Here is a 17091-nt window from a genome sequence, read left to right on the forward strand (position 1 = left end):
TTTCTCGTAAAAAATTGTTTTACCCAGAAATACATCACATTACAGAAAAAAAGAAATTTGTTGCGAATAAGTTGTTGACTTATGACAGGCTATACATGTGAGAGTAATTAATAATAAGCAGTAATAATTACTGTTAATCTAATCTAAAAAGCATCTATATTCAATGAACTAGTCTTCGGCAATTTCTCACCATTCCTAGTAGCAATTACAAGCAGATAAATGGGCAGCAAACTCATCTCCATGTTCTCTCCTTTTTAAAAGATTAATACTTCCTGTGATACAACATGACATTCAATTTAACAGGGAGGCAGTGGAACACATTTTTCGCCTGTAGTTGATCGAAAAATCAGGGATTTGCTGGCAAAACACACAGAGAGTGCTTAAGGGTGCAATATCACACAGTAATTACACAATACACTGCTTTCTTGTACAGCCGAACAGTATATGCATACAGAGGCCCCAAAAGAGTATTTGGACACTTCAGCCACACTTAAAAACCTCAAACTAAGTGGCAATTATTTTAAAGACATATAGCACACAGACATTCAATGCATTTTTTAGAGTGTGAATTGTGAATTATTGCAAGTTATGCATTCTATGACAAAAAAGATGTTGACGTATCATCTTTTTATATACTCTATGCAAGTACGTGAACGCAGATGCAAGCGCTGGACATGCTTAACGTGCATACTTGCCTAACCATGGCAAAAACTAACCTAGGTCCTCAAGGGGCGATAGAGTTACCTTCAAACAACTGTGCCCTTCAACTGGATGTGCCTTTACTCAGGTAAGTTTCTATAAATGTATTGACTTGAACTTATTTGCTCAGCAATATTCTCTTCGAACTGTTTCTTCACCATAACAGTTGTTGACTTGAAAGAGAAAGCTCACCATAAAAGCTGACCTTTCACACTAATCTTGCTATAGTGCCCCTTGTGGCAGTGTTGAGAAAGCAACACGCCCTTGCATTGTATTTGCGGTCTGACACATTTTGGAACGCAATTAATCGAGCTTGAGTAGCTAGTAGAGTCTGCATATGCACTTGCATAGAGTATGCTTTGGCCTTTAGGGAACATTTTTGATGGTATTTTCGTTGACGTGATTCACACTGAGTGTGACTTAGGCATCCAAATTGAATTATATGCTGAAATATAAAAAAACAAAAGAGAGTTGAAGAAAAGGAGATCAACAGCAGTATGTATTTTGTAACTGTCGGTGAGGAAGTTACATCAAACGTCACTGAGTTTATGGTCCGTAATTTATCATTCTTAAGAAATTAGCTATGGTACATTAAACTCGCCTTTCTCTACTGTGTTGATATATGAACTAAAATCCATTTTACAGTGTATTTACATACTGTTAGGCTTTCATTTATATGGAAATTATTTTACCCATTTCAGAATCACCAACAATTTGTCAGAGCATCCACTGCTGCAAATCTATTTGATCACGTACCATAAATCACAAAAGTTCCTAAATGTTGCCGAATATCAAAGAGAAGCTAATACTAGAAATTCATAAAATCTTCATGAACTTCCATTGGTTGGGTAGGAAAGGAAAGCAGAAAGAAAGACAAAGGCGATCCACTGCACTTGTCTACTCTTGTAGGTGGTGATAAATGGTGTTTTTTATTGAAAGTGAAAACCAGAGAGGTAATAAATGCATTCAAGATCATCAAGTTATGCCAGCCGAAGATAGTGATTTTGCTGGAGACTAGGCAAAGGTAATTTCCTTACTACTGTTGCAACACAACATTATTATCTCAACAAAAACTTTCCGAAGTGATTAGAATTTAATACCAAGCCACAGAATAATTTACCTTTAGGATGCAAAGGGTCGGTGAATTCGTATTTCCCCAATCCAACAGTTCTAAGCATCTGCAGGCCGTTGATGGTCTCTTGTGGGTTTTGCGAGACTGGTTGTCCATTCGTCAACAGTCCATTGCTGGGCAGTGTCGAGGTGGTGGATTGCACCATGGGATGTGTTATGTGGCCGTTGCCCACTACCGTGTGGACGGGGTGGGTGAGTTGGCAGACGCTAGGCATGGGCGGCAGGCTGCCGACAGCGAGGGGCTGGCTCTGAACGTTGAGCACCATGCTGGCCATCGGCTGTGAGGGTTGTTGAGGGAGCTGGTAGTGGGTGGGCAGATGTGGGTGAGGGGGGGCTAAAGGGGTTTGGAGCGCAGGGGTCACGCCGATGATGGGTGCTTGGACGGTCACACCCTGACTGTAGGCTGGTGCCTGTGGCATGGCATACGTGTGTGCCATCAGTCCAGGCTGGCTGACTGCAGTGGCGACCGGCGGCCACAGAGGAGCTGCAGAGAGAGATAAAACAGAGTTAATTTGAAGATACACAAACAAAACACAGTATGTAGCACAATCCATAGGATGAATGTATTTGTGCAGAGAAAATTTAAAGTGTAATACATAGCTTAGTTTATATTGTGTTAACTATTTATATTGTGTACATAGTGTTATTTTCATATCTATCTAACTTTGTAAAGATGAATGCTATCTATCTATCTATCTATCTATCTATCTATCTATCTATCTGTCTTTGATCTGTCTGTTTAATTCATCCATCCATCCATCTATCATGGATCAGTCTGTCTAATCCATCCATCCACCCACCCATCCATCCATCCATCCATTCATCCATCCATCCATCCATCCATCCATCCATCCATCCATCATCCATCATCTATCATCGATCTATCTATCTATCTATCTATCTATCTATCAATCTGTCTGTCTGTCTGTCTAATCCATCCATCCTTCCATCTATCATGGATCTGTCTGTCTAATCCATCCATCCATCCATCCATCTATCATGGATCAGTCTGTCTAATCCATCCATCCTTCCATCTATCATGGATCTGTCTGTCTAATCCATCCATCCATCCATCCATCCATCATCTATCATCGATCCATCTGTCTATCTATCTATCTATCTATCTATCTATCTATCTATCTATCTATCTATCTATCTGTCTGTCTAATCCATCCATCTCTCTACCCATCCATCCATCCATCTATCATGGATCTGTCTGTCTAATCCATCCATCCATCCATCCATCATCGATCTATCTATCTATCTATCTATCTATCTATCTATCTATCTATCTATCTATCTATCTATCTGTCTGTCTAATCCATCCATCTCTCTACCCATCCATCCTTCCATCTATCATGGATCTGTCTGTCTAATCCATCCATCCATCCATCCATCCATCATCTATCTATCCATCTATCTATCTATCTATCTATCTATCTATCTATCTATCTATCTATCTATCTATCTATCTGTCTGTCTGTCTGTCTGTCTGTCTGTCTGTCTAATCCATCCATCTCTATACCCATCCATCCATCCATCCTTCCATCTATCTTTGATCTGTCTGTCTATCTGCAAAAAGATAACCAATCAAGCCATTACTACCATTAATTTTAAATTAATTTTGTATTAGCATCTCTTTTTACATGTAAAAGATTAAACAATCATAAATCAGTGATAAAGCAGACAAGGTTGGAGTATAGATAAAATCATCACGGAACAAAAACTGATAGGAGCTGTGAGCTTAAGCTACTAAGTACTTTTCCTTCAATTTGTTACCTGTGATATCTTTCTCCCTCATCTGTTTGGCAGGCGGCTCATCCGTGTCCCAGGGCGTGGACTGGTTAATGGGCGTTTGTCCCCACCGGACACTATTAGCGAGAACCAGGCCCTGTGTCTGCGTGTCTGCCGATGGCTGCACAGAGACCTGCTTTCAACAAGAACAATGTCTTGGGTAAACACAAAAGCCTTTAATTACTGTCTACAGTCCCAATTACAGCCCATTTACCAGACACTGGAACATAATTTTGCTTTGTTAATATTCCATTCCATTCGCTCTTTTAATTACGCACTGTGCTAGATTAGAGACATCAATAATGCAGGAAAATCCAAGGTCATCTGACTGGGTGGAAGAAAGTGAGATCTATATAGAGACCATTTTACTAATTAATTCTTATCAGCCTTGCATTGACTGTAAATCAAGAGGAAGGAAGAAAACTTAAGACAAATTCGGAAAGGGACTTTTTAATAACTTCACTGAAAATTGGCACTAAAACTAACCTGAAGTGGACCTGCAAAATAATTTTACATCATAATCTCAAAGGAACAGTTCATCCAAAAATGAAAATTGTGTTGATTTTCATAGTTTATTAATCTAACTATGATTGACAAACATGTTTTTTTTTTGTTCTGTTGATGCATTTCCTCTTGAAACAGAAAGTTTGAGCGAGGGCTTTAGTTTACATCAAAGCCCGACATACCAACACCAGAGAGAAATGTTCATTATAAATACTTTAAATTCATTAAATACCAACAAGTAGATAAATCTAATTAAAAATAGACAATTTCACCCAATATATGTTTAGCAACATGCCAATGTCAACCTCTGTTGAAATAAATTGTGAATCGAGTTTCCTTTGCGTTTTGTATGATGCAAAGAGTCGTTGCCTAAGTGAGTGTTTCAAATCAATTTCGGTTAGTATGCTGCCTTAGAAGGCTGCTCACTATGTAGGCAGGAGACAGTAAGGCAGCTCACTAGGATTTGGAGCATTTAGTTCAATATTCATCTTTTGTTTCTGAAAGGACGGATTTGATTATTACACTTTCGAAATTGTAGCACCTTACTCAAGTCAGACAAAAAAAAAAGATAGGTGTATAAAATGTTAAAAGCAGCGTTGGGTAAGTTTCAGCAAAAAGTAGTCCACTACAAATTACTAATTACTTCTATAAAATTTCAATTAAACACTTTATTGACTACTTAACTGCAAAAGTAACTACATTACTAATTACTTTCTAAAACACTTTTCCACTCAAAGAAAAGTCTATATTTCCTCGTTCATTGTCGCACACCATTTAGCGGTTACAAAAACGCAAAAAGACGTACTTTTGCACATAAGAATTCATTACTTTAAACGTATTAGACAAATAATTATTATTTTAAACATGTGTAGCCTAAGTAATAAACTTAGGGTGGGGCACTATATAGCGCAAAAAAATTATGCTTAAAACATTAAAGGAGATCAGCGGGTACAGAAATACTCAAACCAAAAATCATGCCACTGTCCAAATCACTGAGATCACATTTTTTCCCCATTCTGATGGTTGATGTGAACATTAACTGAAGCTCCTGACCCATATATGCATGATTGTATGCACTGCAGCCACACGATTGACTGATTAGATAATCGCATGGATGATTGTTGGTGCCAGATGGGCTGGTTTGAGTATTTCTGTAACTGCTGATCTCCTGGGATTTTCACGCACAACAGTCTCTAGAATTTACTCCGAATGGTGCCAAAAACAAAAAACATCCAGTGAGCTGTTGCTCTCGTGCCCTATCATGAACACGCTCAAGAGATGAACGGTCAGTGAACATTTTCAGTAAATAATACATTAGATTTCAGTTTGTTTCTCACCAAATCTTATCGTATGCTTTCATAACAATCATGAGACTCATGGGATAATTTATCAGACTTCTGAATTATACATTTGTGTTCTTTTGGAGCTTGAAGAGGTGGTCACCATAAACTGACATTGTATGACATCACTGAGCACAACATTTATTCACAATTTCTCCCTTTGTGTTCAGAAAAAGAAAGAAAGTCATATAGGGTTATAACAACACAGGGGTGAGTAAACAATGACTGAATTTTCATTTTTGGGTGATCTATCTCTTTAATTATTATTATCATGCATCTTTTTTGCCTCATCTACGTAATCATTGACAATCATGTGTTCGGCCCAAAAATACTCTAGTATGTGAACACAAACACCTCAGTCCCTACTTTGTACCCTCTTCATGTAAAGTGTCATATCTTCAGAGCGCGGTCCCTTTAAATGGCACACGTTGGTTCATGTGTGAATAGCTGTCAAACAATGACAGCATGGTTCTTCTCAATCCATCCATCCAGTGATGTGTGCACAGGATCTCTTCCTGCAGTCAAATAAGTCATCTCCTTTTCAGTGCATGGCTGTCTTCCATGCTCCTAATCCGCCAGGCATTGGGCAGCATCCCTGTCCGCCTCTCACAAAGCCCAATACAGCATCTACGCTCTCATGCACTTGTTTGCTATTCCTATCTGGTCTGTCAACACAGAAGTCTTTTCCTCAGCCCGGCAGAGCTCAGCTCCTTCAGCCCAAGGAACCGAGAGGCAACACTGATCCATCATTTGTCAGGAGCCGTCTCTCTGTAAAGTAATCTTGCTTTTCCTCACAGCTTTACATCATCTTGAAGAACCACTTCAGAGAGTGGGATCTACGGTGGCCTCCTGCGGGCTCGCCGCTGATGCGAGTTGGGGCAAATTTTTAAAACAGTAGAACTTAACTGGCGGGTGTTAACATATGTTAACAAAAACTAATGTGAAATCAAGAGGAAAACATTTTCATTAAAGGAATAGTTAACTGAAAATGAAAATTGGGTCATAATTTACTCACCATCATGTTGGAGGTTTAACTATTCGTTTAGCAAAAAAACTAAAAACTAACATTAAATACACTAAAATAAATTTGAATGACTCCAGAACAAAAAGAGACCACAAAATAAGACACACAGTACCAGTGGCGCCTTCATCTGAATGGCCGTACACACTGTGCGTACCATGAGCACCAATCATGAAATGTGTCCTGTATTTCTGTTGGCTGCTTAAAAGAACTAGCAATGCCCAATCTGCGAATGAATAATTCTTCGAGTCGGTTCTTTTCAGTGAATTGGCCAAACGGGCTTGCAAAACTGTCTGAATCGATTTGTGATTCAGTACAATTCGTTCGGAGCACTCTCTGAATCATTTGAAGCGGTTTCTCACACAGTAAAACATTATCGGAATATTTACGAATACAGAGAACAAAGAGCGCTAGATACAGTGGAAATTTACCTACAGTCAACTGAAACAAAAAGCTGTCTTTTGAGAGGTAACTTTGAGAAACTTCAGCTAGTGCTGTGTCATGTGAACCAAACCAGTTGTCTTTTTGCATCCACTCGCGCTGATTTTCAATTGTATTCCATGTAAACATTCACTAGATGGATGTCTTTTGACAACTGCATCATGTTTAACTGTGTTTTTAGCATCTCTCACGGGAACGCTACATTTTTAAAAGCTGTGTCAAGTTAACAAGAACTTCAACTGAGACACCTGCGTTCTGCTCTATTCGTTGTGGTGCGTTTTGCATTTTTAGTGCGAAAACGTGTCTGTCTGAACGGTTGGGGCATGTGTACACCAAAGCATTTTTTCCTGAGGCCAGCGTATTTTTTCAATTGTTTGCAATGGGAGCGCCGCGTATTTAAAAAGCCAGCAGTGTGACGAGGCACTTGGCGTTTTTTCTGGTTGCCGAGAGTTGAAAAATATTCAGCTTTGGGTAAAACGCAGCGCTCGTCACTGTCACTTTTTACCCAGCCGTCCAATCACAGTGGAGGAGGGGTGGGACAAATACCACACCGACCAACCATCACATCCTACTTGTATAACAACTGAACAACAATGGAGGAGAAGTTTGCTGGTCTCCGAGTAGTCATGTCTGTACCAGATGACATTCCCGGACTACCACAATATTAATATGAAATATAATGCTTGGAGGAACATTATGTGCTTCAGCCTTCCCTTCATCTAGAGCAAGGGCCAGAGCAAGTACTCTTCCTTGTACCGACATTTTTACATTCAGTACTTGTTGATAACACAAACTATCTGTGAAATGAGGTACTTGTAACCCATTACTTCCGCAGATATTCCACATCATAGCAACCAAAGTGTCTCAGCTGAAAAAAATGCTACGCCCCAAAGCGCTCTCAAGCACTCCGAGCTGGGTGTTTTCAGAAGAGCGCCTGGCATTTTCAGCTGGCAAAAAACGCTTTGGTGGACACACGGCCTTACTGGAAGAAATACTTTAGCCAAAAGTTACATGGATGCTACTCATACGCGAGAAAACAAAAACTAAATGCTTATCTCAAAGTCACCAGGATTGAACACTTTGGTGTTTTGCAACAGCAACAAAAAATCTCCCGGGGGAGCATGCCCTCAGTCCCCAACTAGATATAAGGTTTATTAGGCTGATAAATCCTGCAGGCACCCATGCACAGTATATTTGAAACCTTTACAGCCTGCCTTCATTAAATATGAAAATGCCTGTAGACAGCGATGACACTGGATGGCCTCGCCGAGAAGCACTGCTGTAAAAGACAGAAGCTTTTCCTCCACACAGATCTGTCTCTTGCCGAAGGTTCAAAGTGGGAACTCTTGGCCTTCAGTTTGTCCCTTTGGCCTCTAAGAAGAAGTAGCATTAAATGACCTTCAGGCTAGGCCAGCTCTGCTCGGTCATTAAATTCTATGTGCGTACAGCTTCGAATGATCCCTGTTTAGATTTTCGATTCCAAGGAGACAAGCTTCTTAGAAGGGTCACAGCTTTACAGACCTGTGAGGGACACGGCTAATTCCATGTTCCTCGTTCTCTGATGTCTGGCTTCTTCCACAACAGAGAAGGGTTTTGTCTTTTTTGGTTCAAAAAGCTGAATTGAGAATGCCTTATAAAGTAGAACTATACTTTTAAATAGTTTATATTAATAATCAATTTTTAAAATGGTACTAATAGAAATGTCAATTTTCATCTTTCATTTTATTGACCATTTTAATTTTAAAAAATACTTAAATTTAAGTGAAAAATGCGTAATCTTTAAGAGAGTATATATATATATATATATATAAAGACGCTGGCTACCACCCCTGGAGTTTGCTAGTTTGCTAAGCAACCAAATTGGCCCGGTTGCTAGGGAGGGTAGAGTCACATGGGGTAACTCCTCGTGATCGCTATAATGTGGCTTGTTCTCGGTGGGGCGCGTGGTGAATTGAGCGCGGATGCCGCGGTGGATGGCGTGAAGCCTCCTCACGCGCTATGTCTCCGTGGCAACGCACTCAGCAAGCCACGTGATAAGATGCGCGGGTTGACGATCTCAGACGCAGAGGCAATTGGGATTCGTTCTCCGCCACCCGGACTGAGGCGAATCACTACGTGACCACGAGAACTTAAAAGCACATTAGGAATTGGCCATTCCAAATTTGGAGAAAAAAAAAAAAAAAAGAGAATATATATATATATATTATTTATTATTATTATTAATTTATATTGTTACATAATGTATATACTATATTTTTTTATTTATGACAATGCTTACATTTATGTGAAAAGTACTTATATATATATATTCTCTTAAAGATTTTGTACTTTTCACGTAAATTTAAGCATTCTTATAAATTAAAAAAAATACTGCATATAACACAATATAAATACAGATTAAACTGAAAGATTAACTTGAACTTAAAGAGTCATAATTTTTTTATATTGTTTAATATACAGTTAATTTTTTTTTTAATGAGAATTTATATATACTGTATACTGTATATGTATATACACTGACGGCCAAATGTTTGGAATAATGTACAGATTTTGCTCTTATGGGAAGAAATTGGTACTTTTATCCACCAAAGTGGCATTCAACTGATCACAATGTATAGTCAGGACATTAATAATGTGAAAAATTACTATTACAATTACTATTATTTAAACTACTTCAAAGAGTTCTCATCAAACAATCCTCCACGTGCAGCAATGACAGCTTTGCAGATCCTTGACATTCTAGCTGTCAGTTTGTCCAGATACTCAGGTGACATTTCACCCCACACTTCCTGTAGCACTTCCCATAGATGTGGCTGTCTTGTCGGGCACTTCTCACGCACCTTACAGTCTAGCTGATCCCACAAAAGCTCAATGGGGTTAAGATCCATAACACTCTTTTCCAATTATCTGTCGTCCAATGTCTGTGTTTCTTTGCCCACTCGAACCTTTTCTTTTTGTTTTTCTGTTTCAAAAGTGGCTTTTTCTTTGCAATTCTTCCCATAAGGCCTGCACCCCTGAGTCTTCTCTTTACTGTTGTACATGAAACTGGTGTTGAGCGGGTAGAATTCAATGAAGCTGTCAGCTGAGGACATGTGAGGTGTCTATTTCTCAAACTAGAGTCTCTGATGTACTTATCCTCTTGTTTAGTTGTACATCTGGTCTTCCACATCTCCTTCTGTCCTTGTTAGAGTCAGTTGTCCTTTGTCTTTGAAGACTGTAGTGTACAACTTTGTATGAAATCTTGTAGCATTGTATAGCCTTCATTCCTCAAAACAATGATTGACTGATGAGTTTCTAGAGAAAGCTGTTTCTTTTTGCCATTTTTGACCTAATATTGACCTTAAGACATGCCAGTCTATTGCATACTGTGGCAACTCAAAAACAAACACAAACACAATGTTAAGCTTCATTTAATGAACCAAATAGCTTTCAGCTGTGTTTGATATAATGGCAAGTGATTTTCTAGTACCAAATTAGAAATTTAGCATGATTACTCAAGGATAAGGTGTTGAAGTGATGGCTGCTGTCTAGATTTGATCAAAAATGACTTTTTTCAAATAGTGATGGTGCTGTTTTTTACATCAGTAATGTCCTGACTATACTTTGTGATCAGTTGAATGACACTTTGGTGATTTAAAGTACCAATTTCCTTCCAAAACAGCAAAATCTGTACATTATTCCAAACTTTCGTCCACCAGTGTATATATAATATTTTGTGTTTATTTATTTATTTAATTAACAAAAGTAAAAATTGTTCTGTGGCACTTTTAAAACATTGCTTTGATTGTTTGAGCATCCTGACCAGCCAGACACAGCAACATTGGTTCAACCAATGGTGTGAGTTTGGGGCGGGACTATCTGGTTGCTGACCAATGGAAGACAAGGGGAGAGTTCAGGATCCTATTTACTGTTTAAAAGCAATACTTATTTTTGAAATTCCATTTGGTGACACTAGTGGCACTGTAATTACACTCTTCCGCTTTCAATTCTGAATTGTATCCAACCCTATATAAAAGTAGTCCCAATTTATACGTCAATTCTCTGCACCATTTGGCATTAACTGTAATATGAATATAAAGTGGCATAATTCAAAAGTGTGACAATGAGCCATTCAAATGATTGTATAATGATGAGAAAATATTTCCTTTGCAGACTCTTCATTTTCTTGTCTCCTTACCGTGAGAGATTGCGGAGTTCAAGGAGCACTCTGTGTTTTGGCATGTACAGACGGCTCGTTTTGCATAATGCAGTTTCGCCAAATCTAAATGTGAGAGCTCTTAACTGACTAAATGAAACCTGCAGCAGAGCGGAGCTGCTGAAAGGGGTCAGGCTACAGATAGCGCCTGAAATACTCAATAAGCTCTCAAACATCTTGAGAACGCTCCAGAAACACAAGACAGCCTTGATTAAGAGGGAAAATTAAATGGGAGCATTGTGTGGGAGAGTATGCCTGTTTTAAATGGTGGTTGAAATGGCAATCGCATGTTTGAATTCTCACTATAACTCTCCTCTAAATCAGCTGAGAATGTGTAATGACATTCACAAGTCTCCACAGAAAAGTTAGAGAAATGCAGACTTCAAAATGAACAGCAATGATACGTTACTTAGTAATTCTTTGGTTGCATCCTAATTCGCACACAAGCCATAATAAATACTATGCAGGATTACAATTAGTGTGCCAAAATCAAAGTAGGGCTTTACTGTTATACAACGGTAAATGTCTTTGCACGGTTATCAGTGGAAAGAACTGGTCTGCGATATTTACCTATGAAAGCGTCGAAGAAACATGGTGAGAGTGGGACATGACCCAAACCAAAGTAGGAAGAACTCTTTATTAAGGAGGGTAACGGAAGCGGCGTTACATTGTTTACAATTGCCGAGCAACGTCGTAGTTTGCTGCACTGATACAGATTTCAACTGATCCGTGGTTGCACGTTTGCTTATTTCCATTTTTAAAGCTATCTGAATTATTTTATCTATTTATCTGAAACATGATGGATGAAAATCAAAAGATACCATGTATTTTTATTTTGTTTTAAATAATGTAAGATGTGTAAGGTCATGTAAATGCTTTAAACGAGTTTCCTGGTGATAAACAGTTTGTCAAAAAATGATCGGCACACGCAGCTTTTTGCCCATTACCCCAATTTACAGACTTATCCAATGTGTGCAAGTGTTGTGCACATGACTATTTACTTTCTGAGATAAAAACTAATTTTAGTCGCAATTAACTACGAAAAATTATGCGATTCATCGCGAAGGTTCTGCCCTACTCCAACCAGTGTAAACAAATCAAACGGAGCTGAATAAAATGACATAAACTAATGTCAAAGTGGTAAATGCGTTAATCTCGATTATGAAAAGTTAACCCGTTAAAATAATTGCTTGCGTGATTTAAAGTTAAAACAGTAAAACTAATTTAGACTCAAAATTACACACCTGTGACATACATTGTTTAATGTACCATATATTAATGCACAATAATACCAGGAACAAATGTACATTAAGAAAGTAAATGTTTTACATTTTGATTTCCTGTTGACGTTAAAGCAATACTCACATGTGTACATTTAAAAAGGAAATCACTTAAAGCAGGTTCATAAAGGACAATAAGCTTGCTTTCTGAATAGCTGCTGGTGACCACATCAAGTTTAAGAGCTTTGAGGCATCATTACGCACCATATGCCTTTGTTGTCTCTGCTTGTAGCCACAAAAATGAGAAGAAAGCAGCAGGCAATGGCAGATCTTAGGGTCAGTTTCTTTGTCATCCATCATGGAAGGCCTACAGCCATATTGCCATACACAAACCCCCCCCCCCCCCCCAATGCTATCTCTACAAGCCATCTCTGATAACGAATGGCGAGTCTGCTTATTGATCTGTGTCAAAAACTCCCACTACCCCCTTTCATATTGCAGACGGGACGGGCTGGGGAGGTTCAGGGAATAATGTTAGATTTACAGGCGTCTACTCGAGGGAAAGGGTCAAAAGCAATATACTTCTGCATCTTTTATTACATATGTTGTACTGTGAGCAAAGGGTTCTTTATGTCAAAAGCGGCAGATTTTATTAACCAAAATATCGGCCTACTGATTGCACACATGATTGGATTGTATTCGTGGGATCAATAGTACCATGACCGGCAATTAACACAGTGAAGAATGTGGTGAAGTCATTTGCTTGCATATTAATTAATGAATCTCTCCGTGAAAAGATTGTATTTAGCATTGTGGCCTTTTTCTCTTGAACTCGTGAAACAAGCAGCTGTGCTTTTGAAGCTTGAGTCAAATGATTCAAAGGGTCAATTTGTAGCGTTCAGACTAATTCAGAACTAATGTTGGGGAAATGTGCTCAAGAGGATGTGTTGCTGTATTTGCTGTTCTGTAATAATTAGAATTGACGCTGCGCTCTGCGCTTTGATTTCCATGTGACATTCCCCACTGGTGTTGATACACTAAACACCTGCCACTCAAATGGCAAGACATCATTCAATAATCTTGCACTTTAACAAATCGTTTTGCTTGAGATAGCTGGCATAATCATTTTGCAGTAAGACTGTGTTTGGAAGAAAGATGGCTTTTGCTTTTCAGCGAGAAAGTGGGAAAATGTCTTTCCATCTCTTGCTGTTTCAACTGGTCGGCCAGATTTCAAACCCATTTGAAATTCATAGTGCCATCTGGTTTAAGAATGTATCATCTTTTGGCAACCAAAGGATACATGCATTTAAAGTTTGCATTTCTTTTTTCTTGCGGGAAAATGGCCCAAAAATATTGATGAATCATCCTGCACTACACAGATTTTTATCCAATTAAATGTTCTCTAGAACGAGAATGTCCCTCCCCCTGCAACTAACAGCAAATCATGTTTATTTCTGGGACACTAAAGCCTTTAGAGCAGAACAGTTTAATTCTGGAAGAAAAAATATCACAAATTTTTTTCATAGGGGAATCGGTTTTTAACGATACCTTATAAACCTTTAAACACGGATGGTATATGCTTCTGTTGAAGCCATCAGTCCCTATTATTTCAACTGCATTAAAAAAAAAAAATCATGTTTAATAGCAGAATTTGTGGTGAAGAAGTACACTATTCATGATCCTGAATAGAAACGATCCACCAATCAGAGAATTACGGTAAACAAAGTGCACCAAAAGAGCTCTGCAGCAACTGCCCACTCCCATGACGCCCTGTAAATGACGCAATCGAGTCGGCCATACTGTACTCTCAAACTACTTATATATTCGTATCCATCACAATATTTTGCAAAATAAATGTGGTCCTACCTTCGATGTGGATGTTGTGCAGGCGGGCACTAATCGTTTGCAGGTCAGATCAGTGTTGGGTGCACTGGTCGTCCCGGTTACCGGTGTGGGTAGCAGTGAGGGGATGACGGGCAGGGGGAGGAGCCCAGGACGATTGTTGCTGCTGTGGGTGACGGAAGAGGCGGGCGTAGAGATGCAGCTGTTAATGGTTCCGCCGCAGCTGCTGTTCATGGCACAGTGTTCTCGCCGTTCCCACATGCCGCGGAAATCCCGCTCAAAACGCTGATGATACCTCGACATCATGACAGAGCAGATCTGGGGAACAGCATACGCTAGTGCTCACGGGGAGCTGGAGACAACCTAATGGAAAAGACAAGACAAAACATCTTATATAAATGTCTCGAACTATTGTTACAATCAAAACTGCTGAGGTTTAGAAATAAACATGGATAATCAACTTCTGCTAGAGCTGTCAATATATTCAAATTAGCACTCCTATTGCATTCAGAATCTGCATATGCCTTTTGCACTTGCGGGTCATTTTTGATGGTGGAATTCAAGCTTATAAATCATTCATACCTCAATGGTTTTCATCTAAAACTATATTCATAATTAATTAATAGGTTCTTAACTGTTCATACATGTAAAAAGATTGTTATTTTGGCAAGTTAAGTGACAAATATGCGACCTTCGGGACATTTTTGTCTTTTTCATTTTTGTTTTTTCGATCATTTTGGCTGTGTTAATGCCAACGCCATACATTTTGGCAAAGGTGTGTATTTTTGGGGGAATTTTGATATTTCAACCTCAGTTCCTATAATACATCTATAATACACTGTGTACACAAAATAGTTACACTCAGTGCCATTAAAGCATAAAATCATGAATTCTAAGATATTATGATTTAATTCTGGAGCCCAGGCTTCAAAGTTTTCCACCAGAAAGCACCATTTTTCTCATGTTTAGCCTATGGAGCAAATACATGCTTTTCCCCTATTTTCCGTTTGCTGTATTATAGAGCACTGCAGGCCAACTGAATAAATGATGCAGCTAAAATTGTGTGGGTGTGTTGGTATGGATGTCAGAGTATGGTAGATTTTTGATGCTGACATTTTGTCCTCTAATTTCCTGAGTGTGTGTTTTTTTTTTTTTTATCTGAAACTGCACAAAAAAATTAAAATGCATCAAAATCAATGTTGTTGCTAATTATTCACATTTCCCAGTCTGTGATAATTCTCAAAAAAAAAAAAAAAAAAAAAAATAGCATTTAGTATATGGAAAATAATTCATTTTTTTGTGTTTTTTGAGTGTTTTTTTTTTTTTTTTTTTTCATAAAAAACAACAGTGGCATTATATAAACAAACTGCCATTTAAAGGGTTAAAATCCTGAAAATGAATGAATATTTGGTAGTTATGATCAGGTCTGATGTTGGTTAAAAACAATTACTAATTGAAAGTGGAAAATAATATTAATATATAATATTATTATGGCAGTTTTTTGACGTGGACATCTTTGTCCTCTAAGGACCTCTGAGTAACTTATATTTATTGACGCACAAGGGTTAATATGCCATTTTTTATAAAATAATACAATTTGGAAATTCTTTGACAGTTCAAAATAAAAATTTCCTACAGCAAAACTGATTATTCTTTGCCTTCAAATATATATTTATAAAATAGTTTTAAAAATGCATAAATTCTTATTTCTGAAAGTGTGAAAGAACTGTTTGAATGTGCTGCCGATCTGTTATTAAGGAAAATTTGGTAAAAAAAAAAAATACAAATAAAAAAAAGAAAAATTGGGCGAAAATTTGGCCCATCCATTTTTATTGAAGCCCACCTAAAATTAATTTCCTGGCTACGCCCTTGGTGTGCATAAACTTTTCTTCTCGCCACACTCCTTTTAGACAGCAGTACCTTTGATTTAGTTTATTTTTTATGTTTTTTTACATCTGTCATGTCTGATTTGTACAGGAATGTGTGTGTGTGTGTGTGTGTGTGTGTGTGTGTGTGTGTGTGTGTGTGTGTGTGTGTGTGTGTGTGTGTGTGTGTGTGCGTATGTGTGACTGTATGTGTATGTGTGTGTGCATGTTTGTAAACAAAATTCAGTCCCAGTAAATGATAAAAAAATATGTGTGAGAGAGTATGGGAAAAAGGCAAAATGTAAGTGGTGTAACACTAGGTGCAGTAAAAATCGAATTCATAGATGTACTAAAAAATCTACATAATATCTTGTAAATCCAAAATTGACCCGCGAACACAAAAGAAGTATCAATTTTTTTAAAATGGTTCTTAAACAATGTTATTAAAAAAAATAATTTTGCAGTCAACAAAAGGAAGAACCTGTTTTTTAGGTGTGCTGTTAGGCAACATACAGAAGTGTACTGATGTACAAGTGTGCAAATATCAGCTTTTTTACAACAGCTTTAAATGTGGCTTATCCAATCAAGAGTTTCCTTTCATTTCTAAATTATTTATTTGACTGGTTAATCCAAAACAATATGCATTACCAAATGTTTATTTAATATATAAACCATTTTATTCATTGTATTTACAGCAAAAAAATGCCCTATCATGACATACACCATTACCATGATATAAAATTACACATATCATAACATTTTGGTGATACCGCCCACCTCTACCAGCCAATCAACAGCAGAATAGCAGCGCAATCAACAGCACACAGATAACAAGTGTCTCCTCCACACAAATGCTTCAAAAGCGCTGCTTAATTGCTCCGACTCACAAAACTCACTTTAAGAGCATGGCACTTTCACTGCCACACACTTGAGAAGGAAAACCAGACGGATAAACCAGGGGCTGTCATTTAAAAACAATGTATCCTGCTGCTTTGAGAGCTCATATACTTATTAAACTTATGACTGTAAAGGAATGAAT

General features: G+C 38.0%; 1 protein-coding gene across 1 annotated transcript in view; it reads right to left on the reverse strand.

Moving 5' to 3' along the window:
* LOC127455258 (kelch-like protein 29) overlaps positions 1–17091 on the reverse strand; it is a 179294-nt gene that overhangs the window by 119498 nt on the left and 42705 nt on the right. Inside the window, exons 2-4 of the mRNA XM_051722991.1 lie at positions 14212–14550; positions 3610–3757; positions 1820–2314 (exon numbers count right to left, since the gene is read on the reverse strand). Of these exons, the coding sequence (XP_051578951.1) occupies positions 1820–2314; positions 3610–3757; positions 14212–14493 (925 nt within the window). The 5' untranslated portion in view covers positions 14494–14550. The remainder of the gene's footprint in view (positions 1–1819; positions 2315–3609; positions 3758–14211; positions 14551–17091) is intronic.

The sequence above is a fragment of the Myxocyprinus asiaticus genome, chromosome 17, assembly GCF_019703515.2.
Source record: "Myxocyprinus asiaticus isolate MX2 ecotype Aquarium Trade chromosome 17, UBuf_Myxa_2, whole genome shotgun sequence".
Taxonomy (NCBI): Eukaryota; Metazoa; Chordata; class Actinopteri; order Cypriniformes; family Catostomidae; genus Myxocyprinus; species Myxocyprinus asiaticus.